Source organism: Apostichopus japonicus, chromosome 21, assembly GCF_037975245.1.
Source record: "Apostichopus japonicus isolate 1M-3 chromosome 21, ASM3797524v1, whole genome shotgun sequence".
Classification (NCBI taxonomy): domain Eukaryota; kingdom Metazoa; phylum Echinodermata; class Holothuroidea; order Aspidochirotida; family Stichopodidae; genus Apostichopus; species Apostichopus japonicus.
In genome coordinates, this window is record NC_092581.1 from 15186388 (window position 1) to 15211003 (window position 24616).

Consider the following 24616-nt stretch of genomic DNA (forward strand, 5'->3'; position numbering starts at 1 on the left):
TTGGAATGACAAAATGCTGAGGAAGTATTTTTTAAATCAATGAAGTAGTCGCTCATTAACTTTTACTGAAGCGAACTTACTGAAGCGAACTTACTAAAGCGAGTTTACTGAAGCGAACCATCGAAGAGTTTCTTAGTTGATCTGCAGCCATCTTATTCTGAGTCATACTCGGCGACTCTGGTAATATTACCAAAGCAAACGCATGATGGTACTTTAAACGTCAAACGTTATTGTCGATTTGCCTCCCAAGTTGCTAAGTGCCAAAATTTGCCTCACCACACGGGCGGGGGGGGGGGGGTTATGAGAGGTCATGACACTTCAATGAATGCCTAGACATTGAGTACAGATAGCTCAGGGGATCAAATGGCCTTAATGAGCAAAAAATTGGTATTGGAAGTGAATTGAATTGAATTATAAAATGTGTGTTGAAGCTTTAACATGAATGACCATTATTTGATTTTATAGCATATTTTCGGAAAAATGTTAATGAAATATTAATAAGTGGGGATAGTAAAGAAAACCTACCTGTACATATAGTCAATGTTAATGTTAATTTGTATGTTAATTAATTTCTGCCATCTCCCAGAGAGTGTTAACAGGTACTGCTGCAGGGGGAATAGTAATCTAAATTTGAATAATTAATCAAAAGTAAAGAAAAGTAACTTTCCTCTATCTTAATGATTATTTAGGTTGTGACCTAATTCAGTTCAGCTAATACTGATCAGTATTTTACGGAATCCGACCAAAATACAAAAGATTCACTAACAGAAATGGTAATGTTGGATAGAGTCACCTGCTTACACACATTTTTACTTTTTTTTTGCTTCCATAATATGCAGTTGATCTTAAAACCTAGCTACTTTAAAGGTATGCTGTATTGGCCCCAATTATGCTAGATATTCAAATATGGTCACCTTTGGTCAGAATTATTAAACAGTTTTTATTACAACTTATGAGGAAATTTTTTCCTCACTGGGACATTCAGTCATCTTGTGTGTTCTTTAAAAATTTCTGAGAACAATTTGGAGAGTAAAGACCTCCAGGAAAGTACTTTTTGAAAACTTCTAGCAATTATAGCGTGCTATAATTTCGGGCCTATACTTGACTACCTTTAGCAGCGATAAAACATGAATTTGTCCGTCTTTAAACAGTGAGATGAAAAGTAGGTAAAACTTTTATCTAATCATAATCTTTAGTTTAATTCCTGACCAGTCCCCTTCCATTTTCGAAAGGGTAGAGAATTTTTCTCCTTTCAGCTGGGATCTTGACTTAATGTGTGGTATACTCCTTTTTCATATCTTCGAATTATGTTTTCAATGTAAACTGCCAAAATTCATTTTAAGATATGAAATCAATGCTTGAAAGGATAGTCCAGAGGGAAAATTGTTTTTGAAGCACAAAATTTGAACACATTTTAAGCATTCTGGTGAAAAATTTGCATGCAAGTTTTAAATGGCATTCTTGAGATATTGAAAACTGAAAGTTGTACCGGAAGTGAACTTGAAGCAAACAGGTGTGCACGTCGAAGTTACGCATAGTTATGCAACGAAAGTGAAATGTTTCGTTTTTAAAGGATTGGTTCAGGTGTTTGACATGTCTATTTTGTATGAAAGAGCACAAAAAGACAAAAAGAACACTGAAGAAACTACCATGATAGCATGCTCTGTTAAGGAGATATGACACTTTGAAGATAACAAAATTTCTTTGAAAACGACTGGTGTAGAAAGACTTACTGTGAGGGTGTGACGTCACATCCTCACTTCCTTAACATTTGTGAATATATTTCTTAAAAAATTATTTACATTTTTTAACACATTTGAAAATAATATAATCAAAATGTTTAATCTCAAATACTTCCTTTGACAAATATGAGATCTCCTGACATATCTTTTGGTTGAAAGTCATGAAATCTCCCAAAATATTTAGAGAAAAAAACAAAGACTTTTCAGGAATGTGAGGATGTGACATCACAGCTAGTCAGATTCAGCAGTTTCTACACAATCTGATAAAACTTTACACTTGAATATCTCTTTAACCGAAAAAGATATTTGAACAGTTTTTCACCATTGTGTTTCTTTTATTGTCCTCTTTCATATAAGATAAACATGTATGACAACTGAACCAATCCTTTAACTTTAGTTTTCTTTCATTGTTTTGACCTTTGAGTTTATGTTAAGGTTCCAAGATTACCTACAGTAATAGCAATGTGAATTTAACTAAATGGCAATGATTGGTACTGCATTCAATGCCATTCATACTGACAGGCTATTAAATCGGAAATTGTGATTAAACTTTCGAGAGGAAACAACAAATTTGTTTGCTTAGAATTACGATATCACACCTGCTTGCTTCAATTTCACTTTTGCGACAAAAATTGTCACTTTCCAAATGTTGTTATCTTGAAAATGGTTAAAAGGAATTGAATGCCAATTTCACAAGGATGCTTAGAATAAGTTCCTCTTATATCTGTTAAGCTCAAATTTGCCTCTGGACTTTCCGTTAAAGAGATAATTTTGCTGAACATCTGTAGACATGTTTATCTTATGGGGTCAGAGGTCATATCGTCCATTGTATGATCACATGGTACAATGTAAGACAATTGTGGCTGAAAGTGTAACCGTTGGGTGAAGTTATACTTGCATTTTTTTTTTCCATTTTTTTTTCATATCCATGCCGTAAGTTTTACCCTATTTCTTGAAATGGTATCTTCCATGATGATATATCTATATATAATCAACATTCCGTTTTTTCTGAAATCGACATGTGTGTGTTTGTGTAAAATATGTGTTTCTTCCTTAAATGGTTTCAATATTTCGTGAACCAAAAATAATATTCCTTAATTTGTTGTGGGGTGGGGAGAGTTGTTTCTGTTTTATTCAATGTTCGAAAGGTACTTTCCTTTTTTATAATTTATTTATTTTTGGTTGTAATTATTTCTTGAGTGTTCAGAGACTCCTTCTTAAGCTTCCATATATCTGCCATTGATTCTTGAGTAAATTTTAGTATCATTTTTTGGGTCTCATTTTTCTTCTATATTATGTTATGTCAGGTTTTTTTTTTTTGAGGGGCGCGACCATTTTCATGTTGCATTAATTCTTAGTTAAAAATTAGAAATGATTGATTTGACTTTGTTGTTTAATTGTTAGCAAATCTTATTCTCTCTTGTAGAAATATTTCAAGGAGATATTTCCATCGATTAAATTCTCTTTCCAGAACTGATGTGCGTAAGAATAACTCAATTTCATAATTGTAGAATTGAATAAACATCAAAATGCTATATTCCTCATAATATTTTCTCATATACAACAAAAGGTGGTTCAAAAGTACATCTATTGTATTTTAATCAAGTATAATTAATTCATGTGATTTTAAGTTGATTTTTTTTTTTTTTTTTTTTCATTTTCAATCTTCTGAAATGATTTTACTCCTTTGAAAAAAAAACATTTTATAACAAAATCTGAGGAAAAGGAAACAGTATTAAACTATTTGCATATCTTTGACATTACATTTAAACTTTAAATGATAACTGTCAGATTGTGATAATGGTTCACAAGCAGTTCAGGATTTATTGCCATGAAGACTGTCTGTTTTTTAAACTTGCTCTTTTTACTATCAAAATTTGGTGAGAACAAATGGCCTTAACCTGCATAATCATTATTAGCCACTCCACCAGCCCACAACAGGGGGCAGTCTCCAGATACGTGGGTGGGGATCAGGCCCTCAGGGAACCGCACTACCCCCCGTACCAGCCTAGTATTAAATGCCACTGTTATTGACACATTGCTGTTTGATCTATTGAATTTCATTAGGACACATTGACTCATGTACCTATGTTAATCTCACATAAACTTGATTTCTTTGACTTGTATAACAAAGCTGTCAGGCATGAGTGTTATATCCCCTTTTGTTTGCAAATTATATTTTTTCTATTCTTCTGTTATTATTTCAAATGACGTGACTTAGTTTGGTAATGCACTTTGCTTCAATCATAGATTGTTTATTGTTAAAATGTAGGAGAGATGAAAATTTATTAGAAATTTGGTAACCAAGCTTCCATGCCCACCCCTCCCTCAGCTTTGACCCCTCCCTCAGCTTTTACCCCCTCCCTTCCCACCATTATAAATGGAAAATAATTTGCACATTTAGGAGATAAAGAAAATGTCAAATGCCCCTGGGGTCAAGGGGCCAAAGGTCATTATTATACAAACCTTTTACAAACCATTTTGGGCTTATTCCTGCAAAATATAATGGGGGGACACAAGCATATGGTGCCTTATGGAGGATGTCAATCCCTCAAGTCTTCCTCCCCCACCCCCCCCCCCATCCTCATCTGAGAACAAAACATCCTTTCACTAAGAGCAGTAACTAGTAAAATAGAAAATTATTTTCATTTATCTGTAAGAAAATACACATACCTGGATTTTATAAATTTAAAATATAACTTCAAAGGGTATGAATTTAGTAATGTCATCAAATGTAATATGATATTTGAAATTGTACTTAAAACAGATATTTTCTGTATATTTAAATACAGCTTTTCCGATTTAATAATAAAAATTAAAAATAAATTTAATCACTTCTATTTTTTTTGTCCATCTGTATAAACTTATTTTCATAGAATAAAATATTTTGTTGAAGTCAACCCACGGATCAAAATAATGGCAAGTATTATTTTATAATATATTTATCCATGCATTAGGTTTAATCTGTACACTATATGGAGGCTGGTATCATGTATATTCCCCGAGGCCAGGTGTTGATTTGGGATCCGAAGAAATATGGGATAAAAATAAAAATTCTCATCTTCATAATAAACTTAACAAGGGAAAAAATGAGGGGAAAAATGACTTCACAAAAGTGTACCAGTGTCATATTTTGTCCCTGCAGCCTATACGATCGTTTAATTTGGTAAGGAGTACGAAAATAAGGAACAAACTAAATGTCAGTATGACAATGAAATTCCGTTTATTAAACCAACTGATTTATCTAACAAAAATGATTAAAAGTTAAACTATACATAGTATAAGTATAACGTGCGTGTTACCCGCTGTATGGCGATGTCATGGAACATAAACCTCCATGGTTACATTTGGTTCAGAAATAGTACCTTATTTCCGTTTATAGGGTCTATAGAACATATCCAGGGTCCTTAATAGGCGGCCCGTTTGCCAGACCCGACCGTCGAATGATTTCGATCCCCGGCCCGCGAAAAAAAAGTCGACCCACTATCTTGTACTAAGCGAGTAAGTCCCTTAGGCTTGTGCATCCTACACCGGCCTACCGTGCAAGCACAATGTCCCAATCTAGCTCCAACCATTTCTTTCTTGTTCCTCCTTTTGGCCCTCGTAGAACATTAATTGAGTGTATAGTACAGTGGTGAGCACGAGAATGATTTTTGTGGGCCTGAGGGAAATTTCGGACCTATTCAGTGGACCTCAACAGTTTTAAGATGTTTATACTCCTGGGACGAAAGTGGAAGTATCAGATATTTCTTTGTTAATGTTAAATTATATATTATAGCAGTAAGGCTAATATACAAATTCCTCTGAGTATGCATATTCTATGTTTTGCCTTTAGGACATTCATGACTTTTATTTTGTCGATTTATTGTTGGATCGGGTCATTTGCTTAATTGCTTCGGTATTTAGAACGGTCCACGTGCCAGCAGAAACTTTACCCCGGGCCGCCATTTTCCCTACCTGTATATATAGTATAATATGTTAACTTTCGAATATACCTTATTTATAAATATGATGAATTTCTTCTACTTTCAAGTTTACTCGCATTAATTAGTTTACGGTCAGAGTTATCAGTTATTAAAGTAAGCAACATTGCCTCCTTTAAACTATAGTACCGAAAAGGTCACAACAACTGCATTGTCCAGAATTTATATATATATATATATATATATATATATATATATATATATATATATATATATATATATATATATATATATATATATATATATATAAATATATCATTAAACATAGGCAGCATATACATTCTGGACTATGCAGTTGTTGTTACATCGTTATAACATATATATATTTAATTAAATCAGTTTCGAATTTCCTGAGACTTAAAGTTTGTGTTATGTTCTTCCTCTAGAACCATGTAAATTTTGTTTTTCAAACGTTCTAACTTGGTACCTTATGTAAGCTGATGAGCATGTGTATACTACAACTGACAACCCAAGAAACACACAAAAAAGAAAGCTATTTATGATATAAAAATGTAAAATAACAACCTTACTTTATGTGATATAAAATCATACGAACATTTAATTCAGTTAAACATTTATAATTTTTTTCTTTATAGAAAATATTTCGCATCTTTAAAAACAGATTAATTTACAATAAAAATAAGATTTTTTTTTTATAATTTTGAACTTCATTTTCGGCACTTTGAATTACGTCATATCATTGTCCGACTAAAACATCGTTTCGTTATAACTTTTTCATCAATATATACAGCAGTCTATTGTTTCAAGTGTTTCATTAGCTATCGAGCTATTAACATTCCATCATTTAATAATCAGTCAAATTCGGTGGCGAGTCAAACAGCCGTTCTGTTCGTCCACGGGCAATGATTGTAAACTTTGCAAGGTATCATTACACTGGGTACTCAAATACATTGCTCACGTGTGTACATTGCATTGTGTGATACATTACATTGCATTACATTGCATTACATTGCAATACATTGTGTGATGGAACGACTTGAGTAAGTTTCATGTTATGCTCGGTGCCCGGTCAATTATTTTGCAGAACAAAACCAAAAATCGAAATAGTTCACCGAACAGGAATTATTTTATTAATCCGAATGTATCTTGAAGGAGAAAATAATGTTGAATGGCTGAAAGCTGTACTCTGTCTGGGTTAGTCATAACTGTTTACGCTCTGCCGAAAACAAACAACTAATCTATCTTGTGACGTCACCGTCCGCCTATCACCAGACAGAATGAGACCCCCTCATGCATGAAGTGAGTACGTCATTGAATAGGCAATGCGCATGTCTCTCCCTGGACAAACTCGTACGACTCAACGTGCGCCGAATGATTGGTAACATTGAATTTTATTGTGTCACATTAATGAAGGTAAGAAAGGTTGATTTATCGAAGTTCTTTAATCTAAACATCACGTGACACTCCATTTCGCAAGTCAGGTAGCGCAATTGATAGAGACGCGTTGGACTATTGATACACATCAACTTGAGCAAAGACTGGCGTAAAGATTGAATGGTTACTGTTCGAAGCGTCTAACTCTTCATAATTAGACAATCAATCGAACGAGACTCAAGGTCAGTTACTATACTGTTTTCAGTAATCCACTGCTATGACCTGCACACTATGGCTGTCGATAAAACAGGCGCGTAGCTAAGGGGGGCGAAGGGAGCGACCGCCCCCCCCCCCCCTGAGCATATTTTTTTGTATGTTTTTATGATATCGCTAGTAATTTCAACATAGAAAATGCTTAGATGCTACTTACAAGGCCTGGGAAGTGCCATTTCCAGCGATCTAGGAGGCATTTTCGGCCAAAATGTTCTTGTACGCTTCGCGCCAACTTATGGTGACGCTACGCTTAGATAGATTGCAACGCCATATATACGGCTCTGATAGTTTGCCTACAGGTTCGCCCCTCCCTTGGCCAATTCCTGGCTACGCGCCTGCTATATAACAGCAGAAACCTACACACAACCCTTACCCATAATGAAATGCTCGGAATTTATAATGGGCCACGTGCTATAGTTTCTTTGCAACTCATGACGGGCTCTAGACTTCAATTCTTTTAGTCTTCATTTTCTCCAATGGTTGACAACTTACCGCATACTAGTCACAACCAGCGTATAAACGCTTACTAACATCCTATCTACAGTGTATAGAAGCACAGTTATTTAGTTACAGCAGGGAGTTGTTATAACAAATCCCTGGTTACAGTAAACTTAGCTTGCTCATTCTTGAGGTTTTGGTCATCCTGACACTGTACTTGCATTTTATTCCCTCAATTCTCCCAAAGATTAAAATATTTTGATTTGTGTGGAAAAGTTCTGTTGGTCAGAAAGTTTTTAATGTTTCCTAAACATTTATGAAAACTCAGACCCGGATAAAGTTTGAGACGGCGATTAATGTGTCGTTTGATTATCAATATTTTAATTTTACGACCTCAATGATTGATCAGCAATCTCTCTGTTTTGTTCCAACCAAGTCTTGACATTTCCATAGTTGTTATTCATCCATCGTACATTAGACTTCGTGTTATCAATTGCTGCTTTTAGACTGCTAAGTCCAGCCGCTCCTTCTAAGTCTCCTTGCTTGCTTGCAGTAAACTGCTCTAGCTGTAGAAGGAATCGAAGATTGTCAATGTTATAGATATATTATAAATAAATAAATATAAATATATATATATATATATATCAAACTGATACAGTGGAAAAAGTAAACATCAATTTTATTTTTATTTTGAGGCACTTTCAGGAATTACTACTCGACAAGGAACTTACTTCATCTAACTGGTACTCGGTGTTGAACCAAGTTGTCACCTTTGTAATAATCTCGTCCATTTGGAATAAACCATCAGCATACCTGTGTAATCATTAAGAAGAACGTTTAATCCCTGTTTTTACAATATGGTTTCATAAGAATACAAGGAAATAATTTTAAAAAAACTTTTATTTCAAAGTTGTACCCATTTATTTTTTAAATTTTTCAATTGACAAGAAATGATGCGTTCAGGCCGGACGAAACGAAATCAAAAATATTCATGCTTACGCTACCGGTAAATGCGTGAAAGGTGTACAATGCTTTCGCATTCTACAACATATGAACTGAATAAGGTATAATATAAACGGCTGCATTCAATGTTAATTCTAGGAGCAGTTATTTTGTAAGCAGCGTCGAACAAAACACATTTACAAACTTCACTCTACCCCATCCCCCTCCCCTGTCCCTTCGTACCCCAGCCCTCCCAACCCCACGTCATGTTTACCTGAAAATTTACTGACAATTAAACAAAGAGAAAATTGTAATGAGGGAATCATGAACTAATTTTGCAAAATGTTTTTTCTTTCAAGCATTGATATTACTTGGTTATTTCCTTGTTTTGTTCGTTTGTTTGTTTCTTATTTATTTGGTATTTAGAGCTTTGTGGTGAATTTACATGACATTGGGCTTTGAATGACCTATCTCTAAAGCTATCTCAGTAAGAGCGGAAGAAAATTCCACGTGAGATACTTTCTAAGAAAAGTCACCCAGGAAAGAACCTGGGCACGAAAACCCAAACGACTGATCCGCTCTCAATCCCAGTCCCCTTGCATCGAGACTGTGACTGTGTGATCATCGTCATCTGTTTTTACCTCCATGGTATCACCATTCCCCTTCAAAAGGGGAACATAATGCTACACATGATCTTAGTCAAAAGGCCGAGAAGCGATGAATAGGCTTTGACTGACCTATCTCTCAAGGTATCCCAATTAGAGCGGAAGAAATTCCACGTGAGAAATCGACCAATAGGATTGGATGAAGCATGGCTGAATATATAGACGGCCTCGGTCTTTTTAATCACACTGCTGTTGAGGGATAACTCTAACAAGCTGAGTACCAAAAAACCGAACAGAAAAGACAGTAATAGCAAAAATAAATAAAACAAATAGTAATACAAAAGTAATATAAAGAAAATGTATATACACTTTTAAAAAAAGGAAATATATATTTCAAATGATTGAACAGATAAGGATCATTCATTATAATTTAAATAGATAGATAGAATATAATAAAAGTCGGCCTGGGGATAATTGAATATGCAGCAACTCGAAAATGCATATGCATTACTATCAGAATGAGTAGGGGGAGCAGGCATTGGACAGTCACATTAGGGAACGTAAAACAAATCATCGTAAATGCTGTTCAAGACTTGCAACCATTTATCATGATGGCCATGCTGTGATATATTTCAAACAAGGCGAAAAATGTAAAGAATCGTTGAAAATAAAAAGTGAAAGACGTAACGAATGAAGTTTCTCAAATTCGTCGAGCGTGCAAAAGTCACATTTGGGCTTCTAAGTGGGGAACAGGCTGAAGAATGATCAGAGGCAGTAGCCTACACCTAAAGCGATATACTACGAAATGGAAGAGTGTGTGTGCATGGAGAGAGAGTGAGAGGGCGAAGGGGGGGGGGGGGAGAGAGCTCATGGGGTGGGCAAGAATGGACATTGCCTTTTCACCCAATGCCAACAGAATAGTGACGGATAATGAAGACGAAGCATATTATTCGTTGGCTGTGTCGCTAGTTTCTCTCCATCTCTCGTATATGTCTTAACTATTAAACTTAGGACCGGAACAACCAAGGACACGCAAGACTACATATTCCTGCATATAACTGTGCCGTGCACTTTGTCACAAATAGTATCCCTTTGCTACCGTCATCCCAACCCCACCCCACTGCCAACCCCCGACCCCACACCCTAATATCGTCTCCTCGAACTCTAAATCCGAAACCATCATGCCATGATTATTCTACCTACACACGCCAGTAAATCACGTGTTAAAGTCATACCTGCTTATGATCCACGGTTCTGGCGCTGCGGAGAGCGCCACCAGCCACTGGAAAGAGTTACCACCGCACGAATCGCTCTCTTTCAAACAGTTAAAAGCATGCGTTGTACCGTCAGAATCAACCATGGCTGCAGATAAGATGGAGTCTTTAAAATTCGGATGGAGACTGTAAGAGGAAAACGAGAAAGATGACTTGTCTTATGGTTCTTCTGCCATTCAATTTCCCAACACATCCCCCTATATATTTTATAAGATATACACTAGTCTAGACGTAAGTGACATATTAACTCGAAACTCACGTGTAGGCCTACATTGTGCTTTATTTCTCATTTTGCGTTGGCATATACATATGTGATTACTTTTTTATCCGGTATTATGCACTTGAAGACTTATTAATTTGGGCTATCATAGTTGAAATACGTCAAAGCAGTTTCATGAAACGACCAGTCAAGTCCAAAGATTTTGCAAAGCGCCGAAGGGTTTGGCTCTGTATCATATCTCTGACTTACGGAGTCCTATACTTCTTATACGCAAACCAATACACGCGCTCGTATGTATGCCTACACGTACGTTTTTGACACAATTATTTCTTGCAGCGCGTTCGTAGATACCCTACCTAAATGATGTAGCCAACTTGCGTATCTACGCGCTGGTATTTGTTTACATATAGGCCTATATGTTAAAGTGCAGAAGGCGCGCTACAGAAAATCTTTGGTTTGAGCCAGAGGTATTTTACAGCGCCGAAGGCGCTAGATACTTGACTTCTTACTGAAAATGAAGCCACAGGCCTACACAAGTTTTGGTTTTGTTTTGTTAAAAACACTAGTATCCCGCCATTAAATCTTAATTAACATTAAAATTGTGCTTGAGTTCTTGTTTTATCCTACTTGTATGATTCCTCTCTTGTACGAAAACAATTGTTGTCGTCGTCATCTTATAAATACAGCAAAGCAGTTTCACCAATTCGCGAAACGAACAGCCAATTCAAGTGAATAAACACGCGTATGTATGCGCAATTTGGTTCATGATTAAGTGTAGCCTACTGACGCGCTTGGTGTTTGGTTGGTTACGTTGTAGAGCTCATCATTTGGTTATCAAATGATGAGCTCTACAACGAAACCAACCAAACACCTTGGTCAGCCATAGTCGCACATAGAAGATTGAGATTTTTCGGTCATGTAGCAAGACTCCAGGAGGACGCTCCAGCAAAGGTTGCTTTAAGAGAAGCACTGAGACATACTGCTAAACCAGTAGGAAGGCCCGTGACTACCTTTCTTGGAAAAATAAAGTCGCAATTTAAGGACATTAATATTAACAATTTCGAGGAAGCAATAAACCTTGCGCAAGATCGTGATACGTGGCGGAGGTTAATCACTGAGCATGTCGGATAGACGAGACTCAACTTACTACTACTACTGACGCGCTGCACACAAAAAATCATATTGTCAAAAACGTACTTCTGCAGACGCGCGCGTCCTGGCTTCACATGTTTGTGCGTAAGAAGTATATGAGTCATCAATCTAGCGCCTTCGGCGATATACAAATATGGTTTGACCATGTCTTTCTATGACGTAACAGATATTCTCTTGGCAAACTTAAGTTGTATACGCGGTTTTCACATGTTTACATGATAAGTCTTGAATGGTTGCAACTGAATACAGGACCTAATAATTTAAAGAGTGGTGAGTACTTTATTATTTCTTCTGTATCGTTGAGGTGGGTGGGAAAATGGGGAGGAAGAAGGTAGGGGTTGGGTAAAATCTTCTGTTTAACTTTGTAACAATAAAGAGATAGAAAAGGAATGTAAATATACTAAAAGTGCCTAACTTAAAAATACCGTGTAAGCCCAAATAAAAAAAACCTGTTTACTTCATATTAACCATTTAATGTTATTATGTGATAATAACTCATAAAAAATTAGTTCACATGATCGTGTGAACGAAATAAAGAACTGTGACTCTTATCTTGACATTTATGAAGTTGAAAACCACAAATCAAACAAGGGTGATAATGCTTTCCTACACGAAATCCGATCGTAAAGTTGTCAAATTATCGTTTCCGAACATACAGACAGAAGTTTTAACTTGCTCATTTTCCTATTCGGTCAGTCATGTGCCTTGGTTTCAAAAGCTTGTATTACTAGGCCCTTTATTTCTTTTTCTTAGTTTTCCCCATTTCCTTTTTCCTGTAGGGAAGGGGTGGCTACGAGATGAGGGTGGCAGCATATAAAACCATACCTTAAAGCTCCTTGCCTTGTTTAGGTCGCTAATATTACCTCCTGATACAAAACCTGTTTATTGACTTGAGAATTATAGGATTCTTATTGTGTTGTGGTTGACAAAGTTAAAACTCTGTTCTAGTACCAACGGTTTAGCGTATACGTCAATGAAATGTGCCTTTCAACGTAAATTGCTATTCGGTATAATTTTTTGACAGAAGTGGCGACACAGTTCGTTGCAGTGGCGGAGCTAGGGGTAATGGTCAGAGGGGGCCGAGAATGGTTTGTAGGGGCGCTTTCGGCACTATTTAAGCGGAGCGCCACCATGGTTGGCGCGGAGCGTACAGATTTTTTTTCAGTAAAGATACTCCCTAGATCGCCGGAAATGACCCTCTCCGGGCCTTGCTAATTTGCAGATAAACGAACAATAAATAGCCGTTAGAGCATTTTGTCAGAAAATTACAGCAAGAAAATGTGAGAAATGTCAGGTAGATGAGAGCGCAATCAAAAAGTCAATAATCGCGAATACGTAAAAAGTGGTAAAAAGCTGAAAAGGGCGCCAGCAGTCCATTTGAGTCCGTCGGGGGGGGGGGGGCATCCGCCACTGGTTCGTTGGTGTTGCTAATTAAAACGATTAGGGTTTGTCCTCGAGGCGGCAGACGACATCATACCAAAGGTCACTATAGTTTATTACAAACCACTGAAATGTCCATTTAGGCATGCTATCAGTAATTTATTAGTTTCATATTCTTAATTTTCTGTTATATATTCATTTGGCAGGTTTTATCTAATTATTGTATTTTGTATTTTTATGTTTAAGGAATTTAAACGATACTTTCTCTCGGGTAAAGTAACAATGTGTTTTTGTTTTTGTTTTTGTTTTTTTCTTTACTTTTTAAGTTTCCTTCGCAATATTACATGAACAATGAGTGACAAAAGCAAAAGGGAGATATTCAAATTGCCCAGTATTGCCAAACGGGATCGAGCAAATTCACCTCAGGTCCATGTTCGACCTGGAAGGTTGTCACAACTATCAGAAACGACTGGACAACATTCAAAGCCGCACGATGAACTCGCTTCTGACAAGTTCGAACCAAATCGTGATCGACAGCTGCGACCGTTATCTAAAGCCGGAGGACGAAAAGTTACTAGAAACAGAGAAGAAGAACTGAATAAAAGAGGTTAGTGTGAGGTGGTTCAGGAGTGGGAGGAAGGGGGGGTGAGGGGATGAATTAAATAACGACTTTCAGTGTAGATAAATATTTTGACAAAATTATTGTAAGCAAAAATGTGTAATTTGTAAATGTGAAAGTTTACATTTTGCCTTCAAGCAAGCCCTAGTTTTATTTTTAATTTTTTTTCTTGCGTGTCATTTTGTGGTCAGTATGACCATTTTTTGTCAATAAAAATTTGGGACGAGGAGGGAGGGGGAAGGAGGCTCAGCGATATTCTAAAGAGGGTGGATACTCTTTATTTCATGCTGCCTCTTGTGGAAGTATCCATTGTAACTAATACCCCTTACTTAAACACAGTGGCGTAGGAAGGTACTTTTGAGTGGGGGGGGGGGGCTGAAGACTGACTGCCGGCCTGAGGAGGGGTCTAAGGGGAGGGTGTTTTTGCATTTCCAGGTAGCCTCAGATGCAATTTGGTGCAATATAGCACACTTCAACACCGACTCCATTTTGTAAACTTAATTTTGTATTTTCACCTGGCCTTAGATGCAATCTGGTGCTCCAAATGAGATTTTTTCTCATTTGGAAATGAAAAAGGGATTTTCTGACTTGCGAAGCGGGGGGGGGGGGGCGGAATGATACTTCCGCCCCTCCACATTTTTCACTGGGGGCTGGCGCCCCCCCCCCAGCCCCCCGGTTCCTACGCCCTTGCTTAAACATCATATCTTAATTGCATGGACACTTTAACGCACTGAATCATTTCTCAAATGATTTGCACTAATACAACATAATATATATAACATCATATGTAAATTGTAGCGTGTCGCGTCATTTCTCTAAACACCCTTAGTTTGATTTATTTTTCCAATATTCCGATGTTGGTATAGTAATCTCTTTTTCATATTAACCATCCAGATAAAGATCGAATGGATGCCATTCTCAAGAAAGGCGATCTCGGATGGATCGCAAACTTCACGAGCAAGACCAGTTCTTTTCATGTTCCGAGAAGATCCGTTTATATTCTACGAGAACTTTGCGAGGATGGTTTTGTAGCAACACATAGTTCTGGCGGTTTGGCTTTCGATGTATCGTTAGGTGGTAGGCCGGTGCGGTTATCGCCAATCGGCAGAGCAGGGAATGCGAGCACGAGCAAGAAAAGGAAGACAGTTCATCGTAAGAAGAGCGGTAAAAGAAAAAAACGCGACAAAAGAGGCAAACGAAAAAACAAACATGAAAGCGTGAGTATATAGTGCGCATGCTCACATCTACTAGTGTTTAAGTCAGGTACTGCAAGGCAATCGTATGGCAGAGTTTGTGTAGGACGGATTACGTAGGAATTTGTATTGGTGTTTTTTTTTTCATTGATTCATGTATGAAACTCGGCTATATATGGTACGAGTACATATGACAATGTAAAATCAAAGTAACTTCATGAAAATATGACTTTTTCAAAATGCAAATATTGTAAGCTATGTTTATATGATCATAATCATAATTACTATTATTATTATTATTATTATTATTATTATTATTATTATTATTATTATTATTATTATTATTATTATTATTATTATTATTATTATAATTATTATTATTATTATAATTATTATTATTATTATTATTTTGATTATTATTATAATTATAATTATTATTATTATTATTATTATCATCATTATTATTATCATTATTATTATCATTATTATTATTATCATTTTTTTTTAATTATTAGATATGGTGTTTTGATCTTTAATAATTTATTCTTATTTATTCAAAGTGTACTGGTTCAGGAAGAAAAGCATGTCAAAGAAGAGGTAACAGGTACATTGATGTGGATGGGACCGATGAATATGAAGATGATGAGTGGGAAGATTTTGATATTGAATTACAATAAACAACATATATGAAAATTTCAATGTTTTACATTAGAAGTTCAATTCACAAACACATAACTATTATACACTCAAATGTTTATTCTAAACAGCTTTTGCCAAAAATAAATTTAAAACCTTTCCAAGTTTAAACCTGCTGCTCTTACCGTTGTTTTTTCTACTAAATTTGTTTTATTAATTTCTTTGTTTTGTCGTTGCTGTCGTTTCTGTTGCTGTTGCTGTTGTTTCTGTTTCGTTTTTTTTCTTATCCCCTTTGTCGGGATATATGTCAAAGCCAGGCGCACACTCCTGGACTGAATTGACTGATTACGTCCCATACCGATGTAACCAGAAAAATGCTGAATAGTCGGGCAGTATGCGACTCATCAACATGTGGCCAGTTCTAAGTCACATCGGCATTAGTTGTGGAAACCCAACATGTAGCGTTTTCCCAAAACTGGCCGCGACTACAGCTAACCATATTATTATTATTTTTTTTTTGCAACAAATGTAAACCAACCGTTCAAGAGGAAACCATTTCGCATGTGACCAAGGAGATACCTGAACGAGTACTGGTCAATAACAGAAAACAACCGTCCAGTGTATACAACAGGGAACTAGAACTGCATTTGCCTGCAAATACGCAGTATTGTAGTGCGTGGAGTTCATGCAGCGTAAGGAAGAACTTTCGTTTGTTCATGGTGATATATTTGGGCGGACAACACACCAGGAAGTATAGTCGTATTGTAGGTACCTATAAATTTGGGGCGCTTGTGAGCCCCGTGACAGTCTCAGAATAAGTTGGCTACGCAGCTAGCCTCTGAAACTGCAAATGTACAGAGACTATTTGAAACTTTCAGTTTCAACGTCATGTAGGTATCATTCACTTGATTTTCACAATAGTAGTATAGTAGTAAGCTGAGTCTCGTCTATCCGACATGCTCAGTGATTAACCTCCGCCACGTATCCCGATCTTGCGCAAGGTTTATTGCTTCCTCGAAATTGTTAATGTTAACGTCCTTAAATTGCGACTTTATTTTCACAAGCAAGGTAGTCACGGGCCTTCCTACTGGTTTAGCAGTATGTCTCATCTGGAGCGTCCTCCTGGAGCCTTGCTATATGACCGAATATTCTCAATCTTTCTATGTGCGACTATGGATGACCAAGGTGTTTGGTTGGATTCATTGTACCTTCACAATACCACACAATATTTACCACACGACAACCAAAACTAGGTCACGACATTCAAGCTGAGTCGGGTCGCGTTCAGTCGGGTTGTACTGTGACACCGTCCTATGCCATAACCGAATACGGTCCCACTAGATCCTAACAATTTCATCGCAACTTTTATATCGTAGAAGGAGCTGTGACTGTAAAGCCATGATTCGTTAGAACCCCTCTATGGCGGTTATTAAAGGGTGTGAAGACTCGTGCAAAAAAGAAACGTCTCTGAGCTAGTTTCGAATGAGGTGTAACAGCAGTGTTAGACACCACCATCGATCCCAGAAAATACACACAGCTTGCTACCGTCGGTAATTAGACACTAGTGTACAGTCAGTTCATACAGCTGCAGTCAGCACAGTGTTCAAACGATACAGCGATGGACATCTCAGGTCTAGCTAAAGATAACAAGGTATCACGTGTCATTACTGTCTGCATTTTGTAGCGACAAGAGATAAACTTCACTTGCAAGCAACGCAAAGTTAACTTTGTAAAGATGGCGGCACGCTGTTTGGGGCGAGTCTTTAATGCCTTTAAGATTAATTTGACTGATCCCTGAAAATGTGAATGTGTATTCGTTAGCTTATTTTAATGTTCATGCGTAGATATTCTCTGGAAAGTACCGATATCAATTTGAATTTTAAGACGTGAAGGAAGTCATAGAAGCGTTAATCGTTCGCATGTAAAGATCGTTTCATTATTTAGGTCATCATGCACTGTGAATTGTGGCAACCTATGTGCAGAAATGCCCGAGAGACCATAACATTTCTAACCTGTTCGTAATTTTGTGTGTATGTGACATCGAACAACCCTGCGTAAGAGGCTGACAACACTTGTCAGCGTAATCCATCTTCCTTCGACGAAACAGGAGTAAAAAAAACCATATATCGCATTGACAGTTCCAAATTGATGCGCATATAACTGGACTTCGCAGGTACAATGCGTATGGGAGGAGATTGCTGTGTTGTCATCGGTAATATAATCTTTGCCTATACTATACTACACTATAACTCAATGAGAACTTACACATGGCTGGATAACGTATGTCAACTCTTGTTCATCCAGGCAGACAACCATAATGAAAGCCAATCACGTGTCAGTCAATATTTTATGACTTTTGCGTCTTCAATAGCCTTCGAAAATTACTCAACATACGAATTGGGTTGGCGCATCTACTCATATACTTCTGACAGAGTTATAACAGGAACACGTTTTATTTAATTAAGTATAGCGATGACTCGCTAGACCGAAGGGGCAATGAAAGGTGAATACATCCACCATCTGACGGTCATAGTCCGTCGACCGCTTGCGACGATAGACGGACGGATATGGAAGGCCCTTTGGGACAAATATACCTGTATTATACACGCGTTTTATTTGGAATATGCGGAAAAGACCAATGTGTCGGTAACCAAAACATAAGTGCGAAAGAGAAGTCATCGAGGTATAGGTTTCAAAAACCGCTAACCTATTATAGTCCTCCTGTATATGTATACATGCAAATGGCTATTACCACGTAAGCCGAAGACCTAAACAAAGAGTCAAGTCAATCCAGTGATGACGTCATTCGCAAATGATGTGAAAAAAATAGATAGAAGGTCACACACTTCCCTTAATCTCTCTTTCCCCCAAATTTAGTTGGGCTCGAAGTTTCTAAATAATAAATATTTCTTATAAGAGACACATGTGTGAGTTTATCTGTTCTTTATAAATGGCGGCTTGAATTGTAATTGTACCTACAATCAGGGACGTCGCTAGAGGGGGGGGGGGGGGTGTGGGGGGGTCTCACACCCAAACTTGGTAAAACTGACGATAGTTGGAAAATTGGAGTGCGACAGTCGGAAATTCCGACTGTCGCACTCTAGTTTATCTAGGCCTATTCATATATTCCTGTGATTGTGAATGACCTAAAACTTGAAAATTTCGGTCAAAATTGACCTTTAATCAGTCATATTTACCACGTTTTCCTTGCCACTTTGAGAAATTGTATCTCGCGATTCTTATACTCCACCATACAAAACTTCGTATGATTTTGAATACTCAAAAAAAAATGCCTAATAGAACTACCGTCATATAGGCGTAGGAGCCCAATTTGATTTGGGTGGGCTGTAACGACTTGCCCACTAAAATATAACCAAAATTTTTCGCGTTCCGCATGTTAATGTGCATATCATATAGGCATGCATCGGTTTTGACACCAATAACATACAATTATTTTCCGTATTATTACCCTTCCATATTGGTTATAATTATTGCGGAAGTCGTTACAATGTTAATGGTAATAATAATAATATAAGTTTAACCATTGAAAAACACATTGCAAATTATCTTTCTTTCAGTAGGTGCCCGAAAAGATATCAGCATATCATATGCATGTGTTTCTACTGACCATACATCACCATGGTTATGACATGTTCTGAGCATGCGTAGATGCTACTCACCTTACACCATCATCCACATATCTTCTGAATTCTAGTTTCGCTTTCTCGATACAAGGCGGGTAACCGTATTGACAAGCTGCTTGGAATATCGATGCCTGAAGTAATCTGAAAAGTAAACATATTTAAATATTGTCAATGTATTCAATATAAGAATATGTATCGGCAATATCCGCGGCTATAGAAAAATAATTATTACAATGTATCTATATCGGCAATAACCGCGGTTATAGAAAATAATTATCACAATGTGTCTAAATAGGCCTATTTAAAAAAAATATCAATTCAATGCGATGTTGTCATATTATATGTATTAGCTCCTATAATGTGAATAAAATACTTTGAATCGTCTCCCGACCATACAAAAAGACTATATGCTACTAAACTTTTTCTATCGCTTCTCGGCCTTTTGGCTAAGATCATGTGTAGTATCTGTTCCCTTTCGAGGGGAATGGTGATGAACGACGATGATCACACAGTCACAGTCCCGATGCAAGGGGACTGGGGCTGAGAGCGGATCATTCGTTTGCTAGTTTGGTTTTCGTGCCCAGGTTCTTTCCTGGGTGACTTTTTCTTAAAAAGTAGCTACTAAACTTTTTCTATCGCTTCTCGGCCTTTTGGCTATGATCATGTGTAGTATCTGTTCCCTTTCGAGGGGAATGGTGATGCACACCCGACGATGATCACACAGTCACAGTCCCGATGCAAGGGGACTGGGGCTGAGAGCGGATCAATCGTTTGGTAGTTTGGTTTCGTGCCCAGGTTCTTTCCTGGGCGACTTTTCCTTAAAAAACTAAACTTTTTCTTAAAAAGTTTGCTACTGAACTTTGTCAGAAAATTCATCTTGTTTTCTTTCTTTCATTATTTCAAGAATGACTTTATAGGCAGACATTTACTGGTAGTATGTCATATAGTCCAAGTATATACTACATTTGTAATACTATAGTAATGTTTCTTATATATTCACATTACGATATTCACGTTAAAGGTATTCATTTAATATATCTGTATGCTCCTTTGAAAGGTAGTCAGTTATAGGCCCCAAATTATAGCACGCTTTAACTGCTAGACGTTTTCAAAAAGTATTTTCCTGGAGGTCTATACTCTCCAAATTGTTTTTAGACGTTTTTAAAGAACATAGCAAGATGACTGAATGTTCCAGTGAGGTTTTAATAAACACAGTTTAATAATTTTGATCAAAGGTGACCATATTTGAATATCTAGCATATTTGGGGCCGATACAGCATACCTATTAGACTAAAACATGGATCACGTCGGTGTCTTTTGTTGCCTGAATGTTACTACACCATTTTGTGGTAGACAAAATGTAAAGCATTGTAAGCATGTTATGTAACGCCATATGAGGCTTATGTTTTCCTCTTTGTACTGTGTTTCTTCTGAGGAATTTGACCTAATGGTATGTGTGTATCCTAGGCTGACACAACCCCTTTAATTGACAAGCTACTGGTGTTTAAAGGGGTATTTAAAGGTCAATTGGTGTTTTTCCACATACAGTCATCCTATGATTGTGCTTCCTACCTTTGTGAATCTGGCACATTATTGTTTAAGTTATCAAGGGCTTCATCATACACAGGACCTATTAACTGGAGCATGTAATCCTGTATTGGAAACAACAAACATACAATTAAAAAATATAAGCAGATATATAGGAAGCAACCGACTACGTACCAGATAAAAACGTCGCCATATGAAAATACGTATCATGAAAATATGAATACATCCCAAATGAAAATAGTAATTACTTAAAAATGAAATGAAATGGAAGACAAGAAAACAGAATCTCGAAATACCTGAATCAAACCGTAAGCTGACGTCAACGATAACATCTGTGTGACGTATGCAAAGTTGTCCAATAAGACACCCCATGGGAGATGATGGCGCTCTTTCGACATATATTTCGTGAACCTGAAAAGATCGCTATAGCTGAGATAGCCTGCCATAGAGAGAATAAAGGCATCGTCTATCAGTGCTGCTCGGCTTGCTGGTGAAATTGCTTCGTGATCTTCGTCCAGTTGTCGAAGCAAACGGTTGCGATTTTCTTCGTCGTACCAAACACGGTAGTAGCCGGTACGGTTTGCATTCACGATTATCCAGTCATTCTCGTTGTAATTCTCGATGTTTATTTCGGTAGCGGTTTCTTGAAATGAGGGGAAGGGGGCGGGGGGAAAGAACAATTATCTATCTAATTTACATAATTTATTCCACGTCATCATTACAAATAGTTTGTAACTTGCTCATCTTTTCTGATGTTTTCTAGTATATTACCTTTAACGTTAATATCGTGTTAATATACGTTGCAAAATTAATGCATGCAGAAGAAATTGGCCGACCAAAAAAGTAACCAATTGACGCCGATCTTTTATAGCGATCTCAAAAGTTCCTCTTTATGAATATGCATATTTCGATTCACCGTATTGTTACCGTTTATGCATACATTTTACGGGATGCAAAAATTCGTTTTCATGAACAAAATAACGCAATCTATTCGCAAATATCTTTGACTAACAAGAACATTTCATCTGGATATATGAGAGTGACGATGTGTAGTATAATTGGGTACTCAATATTTAGTCTTCATGAATATGCATGAGTTGTAGTTCACCTTATTATTCCAGTTTAGGATTGATTGTCAGGACATATCCCGTAGTAATATTTCCTTTCCATGACCAAAAGAGCACACTTCCTATTCGCATATACCCTTCACACACAAGGACATATCCTATGGATATTTCCTATGGATATTTCCTATAGCGAGGGTGTGGATAATTGGGTATTTCGATTAATACTACGTAGTGACTCACCAGCCGATCTTTTGATGACGTATTTCTGTGGAGATGTCCTGTCGTTTTGTGAACCAGTAACAAAGGTTAGTGGAATGTCCCACCGATAACTGCAAAAAAGGGGACGTACTTTCAAAATTAATGAAAATATCTTAGGGAAGCTTGGGAACTAATCAATATCTGGCTTTGATTTCAAGTTTCTTTTAACATTAAGTTCTTTAAATATCCATCTGAATCTCTTCAAATATGTCCTTGAATGTTTTTAAATATCCGCATGAGTTTTAAGCATGTACAGTGTTTTAGAAAGTTCATGTGTATATTCATTTAAGCAGAATGCGTATGATCCTATTACCTTCCGAAGGCCATTATAAAACCATTCGATTCGTAGCACCACGGAGTTGTTATGACAACTCCCTGGTTACACTATCTGTTCCCTTTCCAAGTGATACACTTTAAAGGGTGTGAAGACTCGCGCACAAAGAAACATCTGATGCCGGTAATCTGACCTAGTTTCGAATGAGGTGTAGCAGAAGTATTAGACACTACCATCGATCCCAGAAAATACACACACAGCTTGCTACCGTCGGTAATTAGACACTAGTGTTCAGGCAATGCATACAGCTACGGTCAATACCCGCAACACAGTGTACATAGTAGCGACGGACATCTCAGCAGGGAGCTGTTATGGAACTCCCTGATCTCAGGTACAGATAAAAGATAACAAGGTATCACGTTTCATTACTGTCTGCATTTTGTAGTGACAAGAAGAAAACTTCACTTGCAAGCAACGGAAAGCTACATTTTTTCAGAGGGCGGCACGCGGTTTGAAACGAGTCTTCAATGCCTTTAACATCATAATGGTCCCACGGTCACGGACTCGATATAAGGGAACTAGGGTTAAGAGTGGGTGGAGTTTTCGTTTACGTTTATTTGACTTACTTGTAAGGTGAGGGCGGTAGACTTTCTTTCATTTCTTCGTTCAGGAGGAATACGTTCTGTTCAACTTTGACCTTTCTTCTTCCTGGATTTGTTGTTACTCTCACAATTGGATATCCAGATTGTAACAACCAAGGTCGCATCAAGTCCGCTATATGAATGCCCAGGTCGTTATGATCAACATTCTGAAATAAACCAAAGGGACACAGCAGGCGCGGCGGAGCGGAAAAATTATTGGGGGGGCTAATGTGTGGAGACTATCTAAGCGGAGCGCCACCATCGGTTGGCGCGGAGCGTACAAGAAAATTTGGGTTTTTTCAAACCCCCAGATGGCCGGAAACGGCACTTTCCGAGTGTTTTATGCTGCGAATACCCAGCCCTAAAATATAGGTCTCAAGCCTGCAATTTCTCAGATTGCACGTAAAAGTCTGTAAAAACATTGTAATTTGTATATTCGATGGTTTTTTAAGAGAGTAGCTATTACTCGTAGTGTACTCGCAAAGATGTTTTTTAGTGTAGTAAGGGCAGTGGCGGAGCTAGAGTATTGGTCAGGGAGGGCGAGAATGGTCTGTAGGGGAGCTTTCGACACTATCTAAGCGGAGCGCCACCACAGGTTGGCGCGGAGCGTACAGAAAATTTTTGAGTAAAGATACTCCCTAGATTGCAGGAAATGACCCTTTCCGGGGCCTTGCTAATTTGCAGATAAACGGAGAATAAATAGGTGTCGTCGCCATTTTGTCGGAAAATTAAACCAACAGAATATGACAAATATCAATAGGTATATGAGAGCGCAATAAAATAGTCAAAAATCGCGAATAAGTAAAAAGTAGTGAAAAGCTGAAAAGGGCGCCAGCAGTCCATTTGAGTCCGTCAGGGGGGGGGGGAGGCATCCGCCCCCTGACTGTATATATGGACGCTCCGCCACTAAGTAAGGGGATGTTGGAGAACTGGCTGAAATGAGGCAAGTCATTGGCCTAAGACGAAGTTGTGTTACGCTTACCGGTACTCACACTCACTGCTTCCACTTTTCACTGCTTCCCAACCGCGTGAAGACTCGGTTGGGGTGACAATGTGGTCTATAGCCAGGGGACGGGCCGAGGGTCCCCCAGCAATTACTAAAATTATTACACCTATAGTGTATACGTGTGCATCGGACAGATCGACAAGTATGCATTGAAAAATGGGCAGATGCACGTTTCGGAGCCTTGGTAAATATTGGGGGGGCTTATCATGCATTTGCCCCCTCAACTTTTTTATTGGGGGGGCTGAGCCCCCCCAAGCCCCCCCGGTTCCGCCGCCACTGGGACACAGACAGACAGACAGACAAACAGACAGACAGACAGACAGACAATTATTAAGTTGTATCATCACGCATCCGGTGTATGACGTCCCTTCACTGTATTGCATAAG

At 37.7% G+C, this 24616-nt stretch overlaps 2 protein-coding genes and 2 pseudogenes across 4 annotated transcripts in view; 3 read left to right on the forward strand and 1 right to left on the reverse strand.

The window, feature by feature from the left end:
- Positions 1-4950: 4950 nt before the first annotated feature.
- Positions 4951-24616, reverse strand: part of LOC139962733 (aminopeptidase N-like) — a 77617-nt gene continuing 57951 nt past the window's right edge. For 2 of the 3 annotated variants that reach the window (XM_071962983.1, XM_071962984.1), the window contains exons 10-18: positions 23210-23391; positions 22292-22380; positions 21281-21627; positions 21009-21088; positions 19473-19577; positions 10554-10718; positions 9451-9591; positions 8503-8584; positions 4951-8337 (exon numbers count right to left, since the gene is read on the reverse strand). In XM_071962983.1, coding sequence (XP_071819084.1) covers positions 8158-8337; positions 8503-8584; positions 9451-9591; positions 10554-10718; positions 19473-19577; positions 21009-21088; positions 21281-21627; positions 22292-22380; positions 23210-23391 — 1371 coding nt within the window. In that variant the 3' untranslated portion in view covers positions 4951-8157. The remainder of the gene's footprint in view (positions 8338-8502; positions 8585-9450; positions 9592-10553; positions 10719-19472; positions 19578-21008; positions 21089-21280; positions 21628-22291; positions 22381-23209; positions 23392-24616) is intronic. The other variant, XM_071962985.1, reaches the window with a different exon arrangement.
- Positions 12093-15963, forward strand: LOC139962735 (uncharacterized). The gene is made up of 4 exons (XM_071962987.1): positions 12093-12234; positions 13671-13951; positions 14858-15180; positions 15717-15963. Exons 2-4 carry the CDS (start codon positions 13696-13698, stop codon positions 15831-15833), a joined length of 696 nt encoding a protein of 231 aa, XP_071819088.1. The 5' UTR covers positions 12093-12234; positions 13671-13695; the 3' UTR covers positions 15834-15963.
- Positions 19863-19946, forward strand: LOC139963297 (U2 spliceosomal RNA; annotated as a pseudogene).
- On the forward strand, positions 20071-20147 carry LOC139963301 (U2 spliceosomal RNA; annotated as a pseudogene).

What these genes read in the sequence shown, in the direction of transcription:
- LOC139962735 (XM_071962987.1), top strand. Translation starts at nt 13,696, where the DNA reads ATGAGTGACAAAAGCAAAAGGGAGATATTCAAATTGCCCAGTATTGCC. An exon ending in AGAAGAACTGAATAAAAGAG is followed by an intron (nt 13,952 to 14,857) that starts GTTAGTGTGAGG and finishes TTAACCATCCAG; the next exon opens with ATAAAGATCGAATGGATGCC. An exon ending in GAAAAAACAAACATGAAAGC is followed by an intron (nt 15,181 to 15,716) that starts GTGAGTATATAG and finishes ATTTATTCAAAG; the next exon opens with TGTACTGGTTCAGGAAGAAA.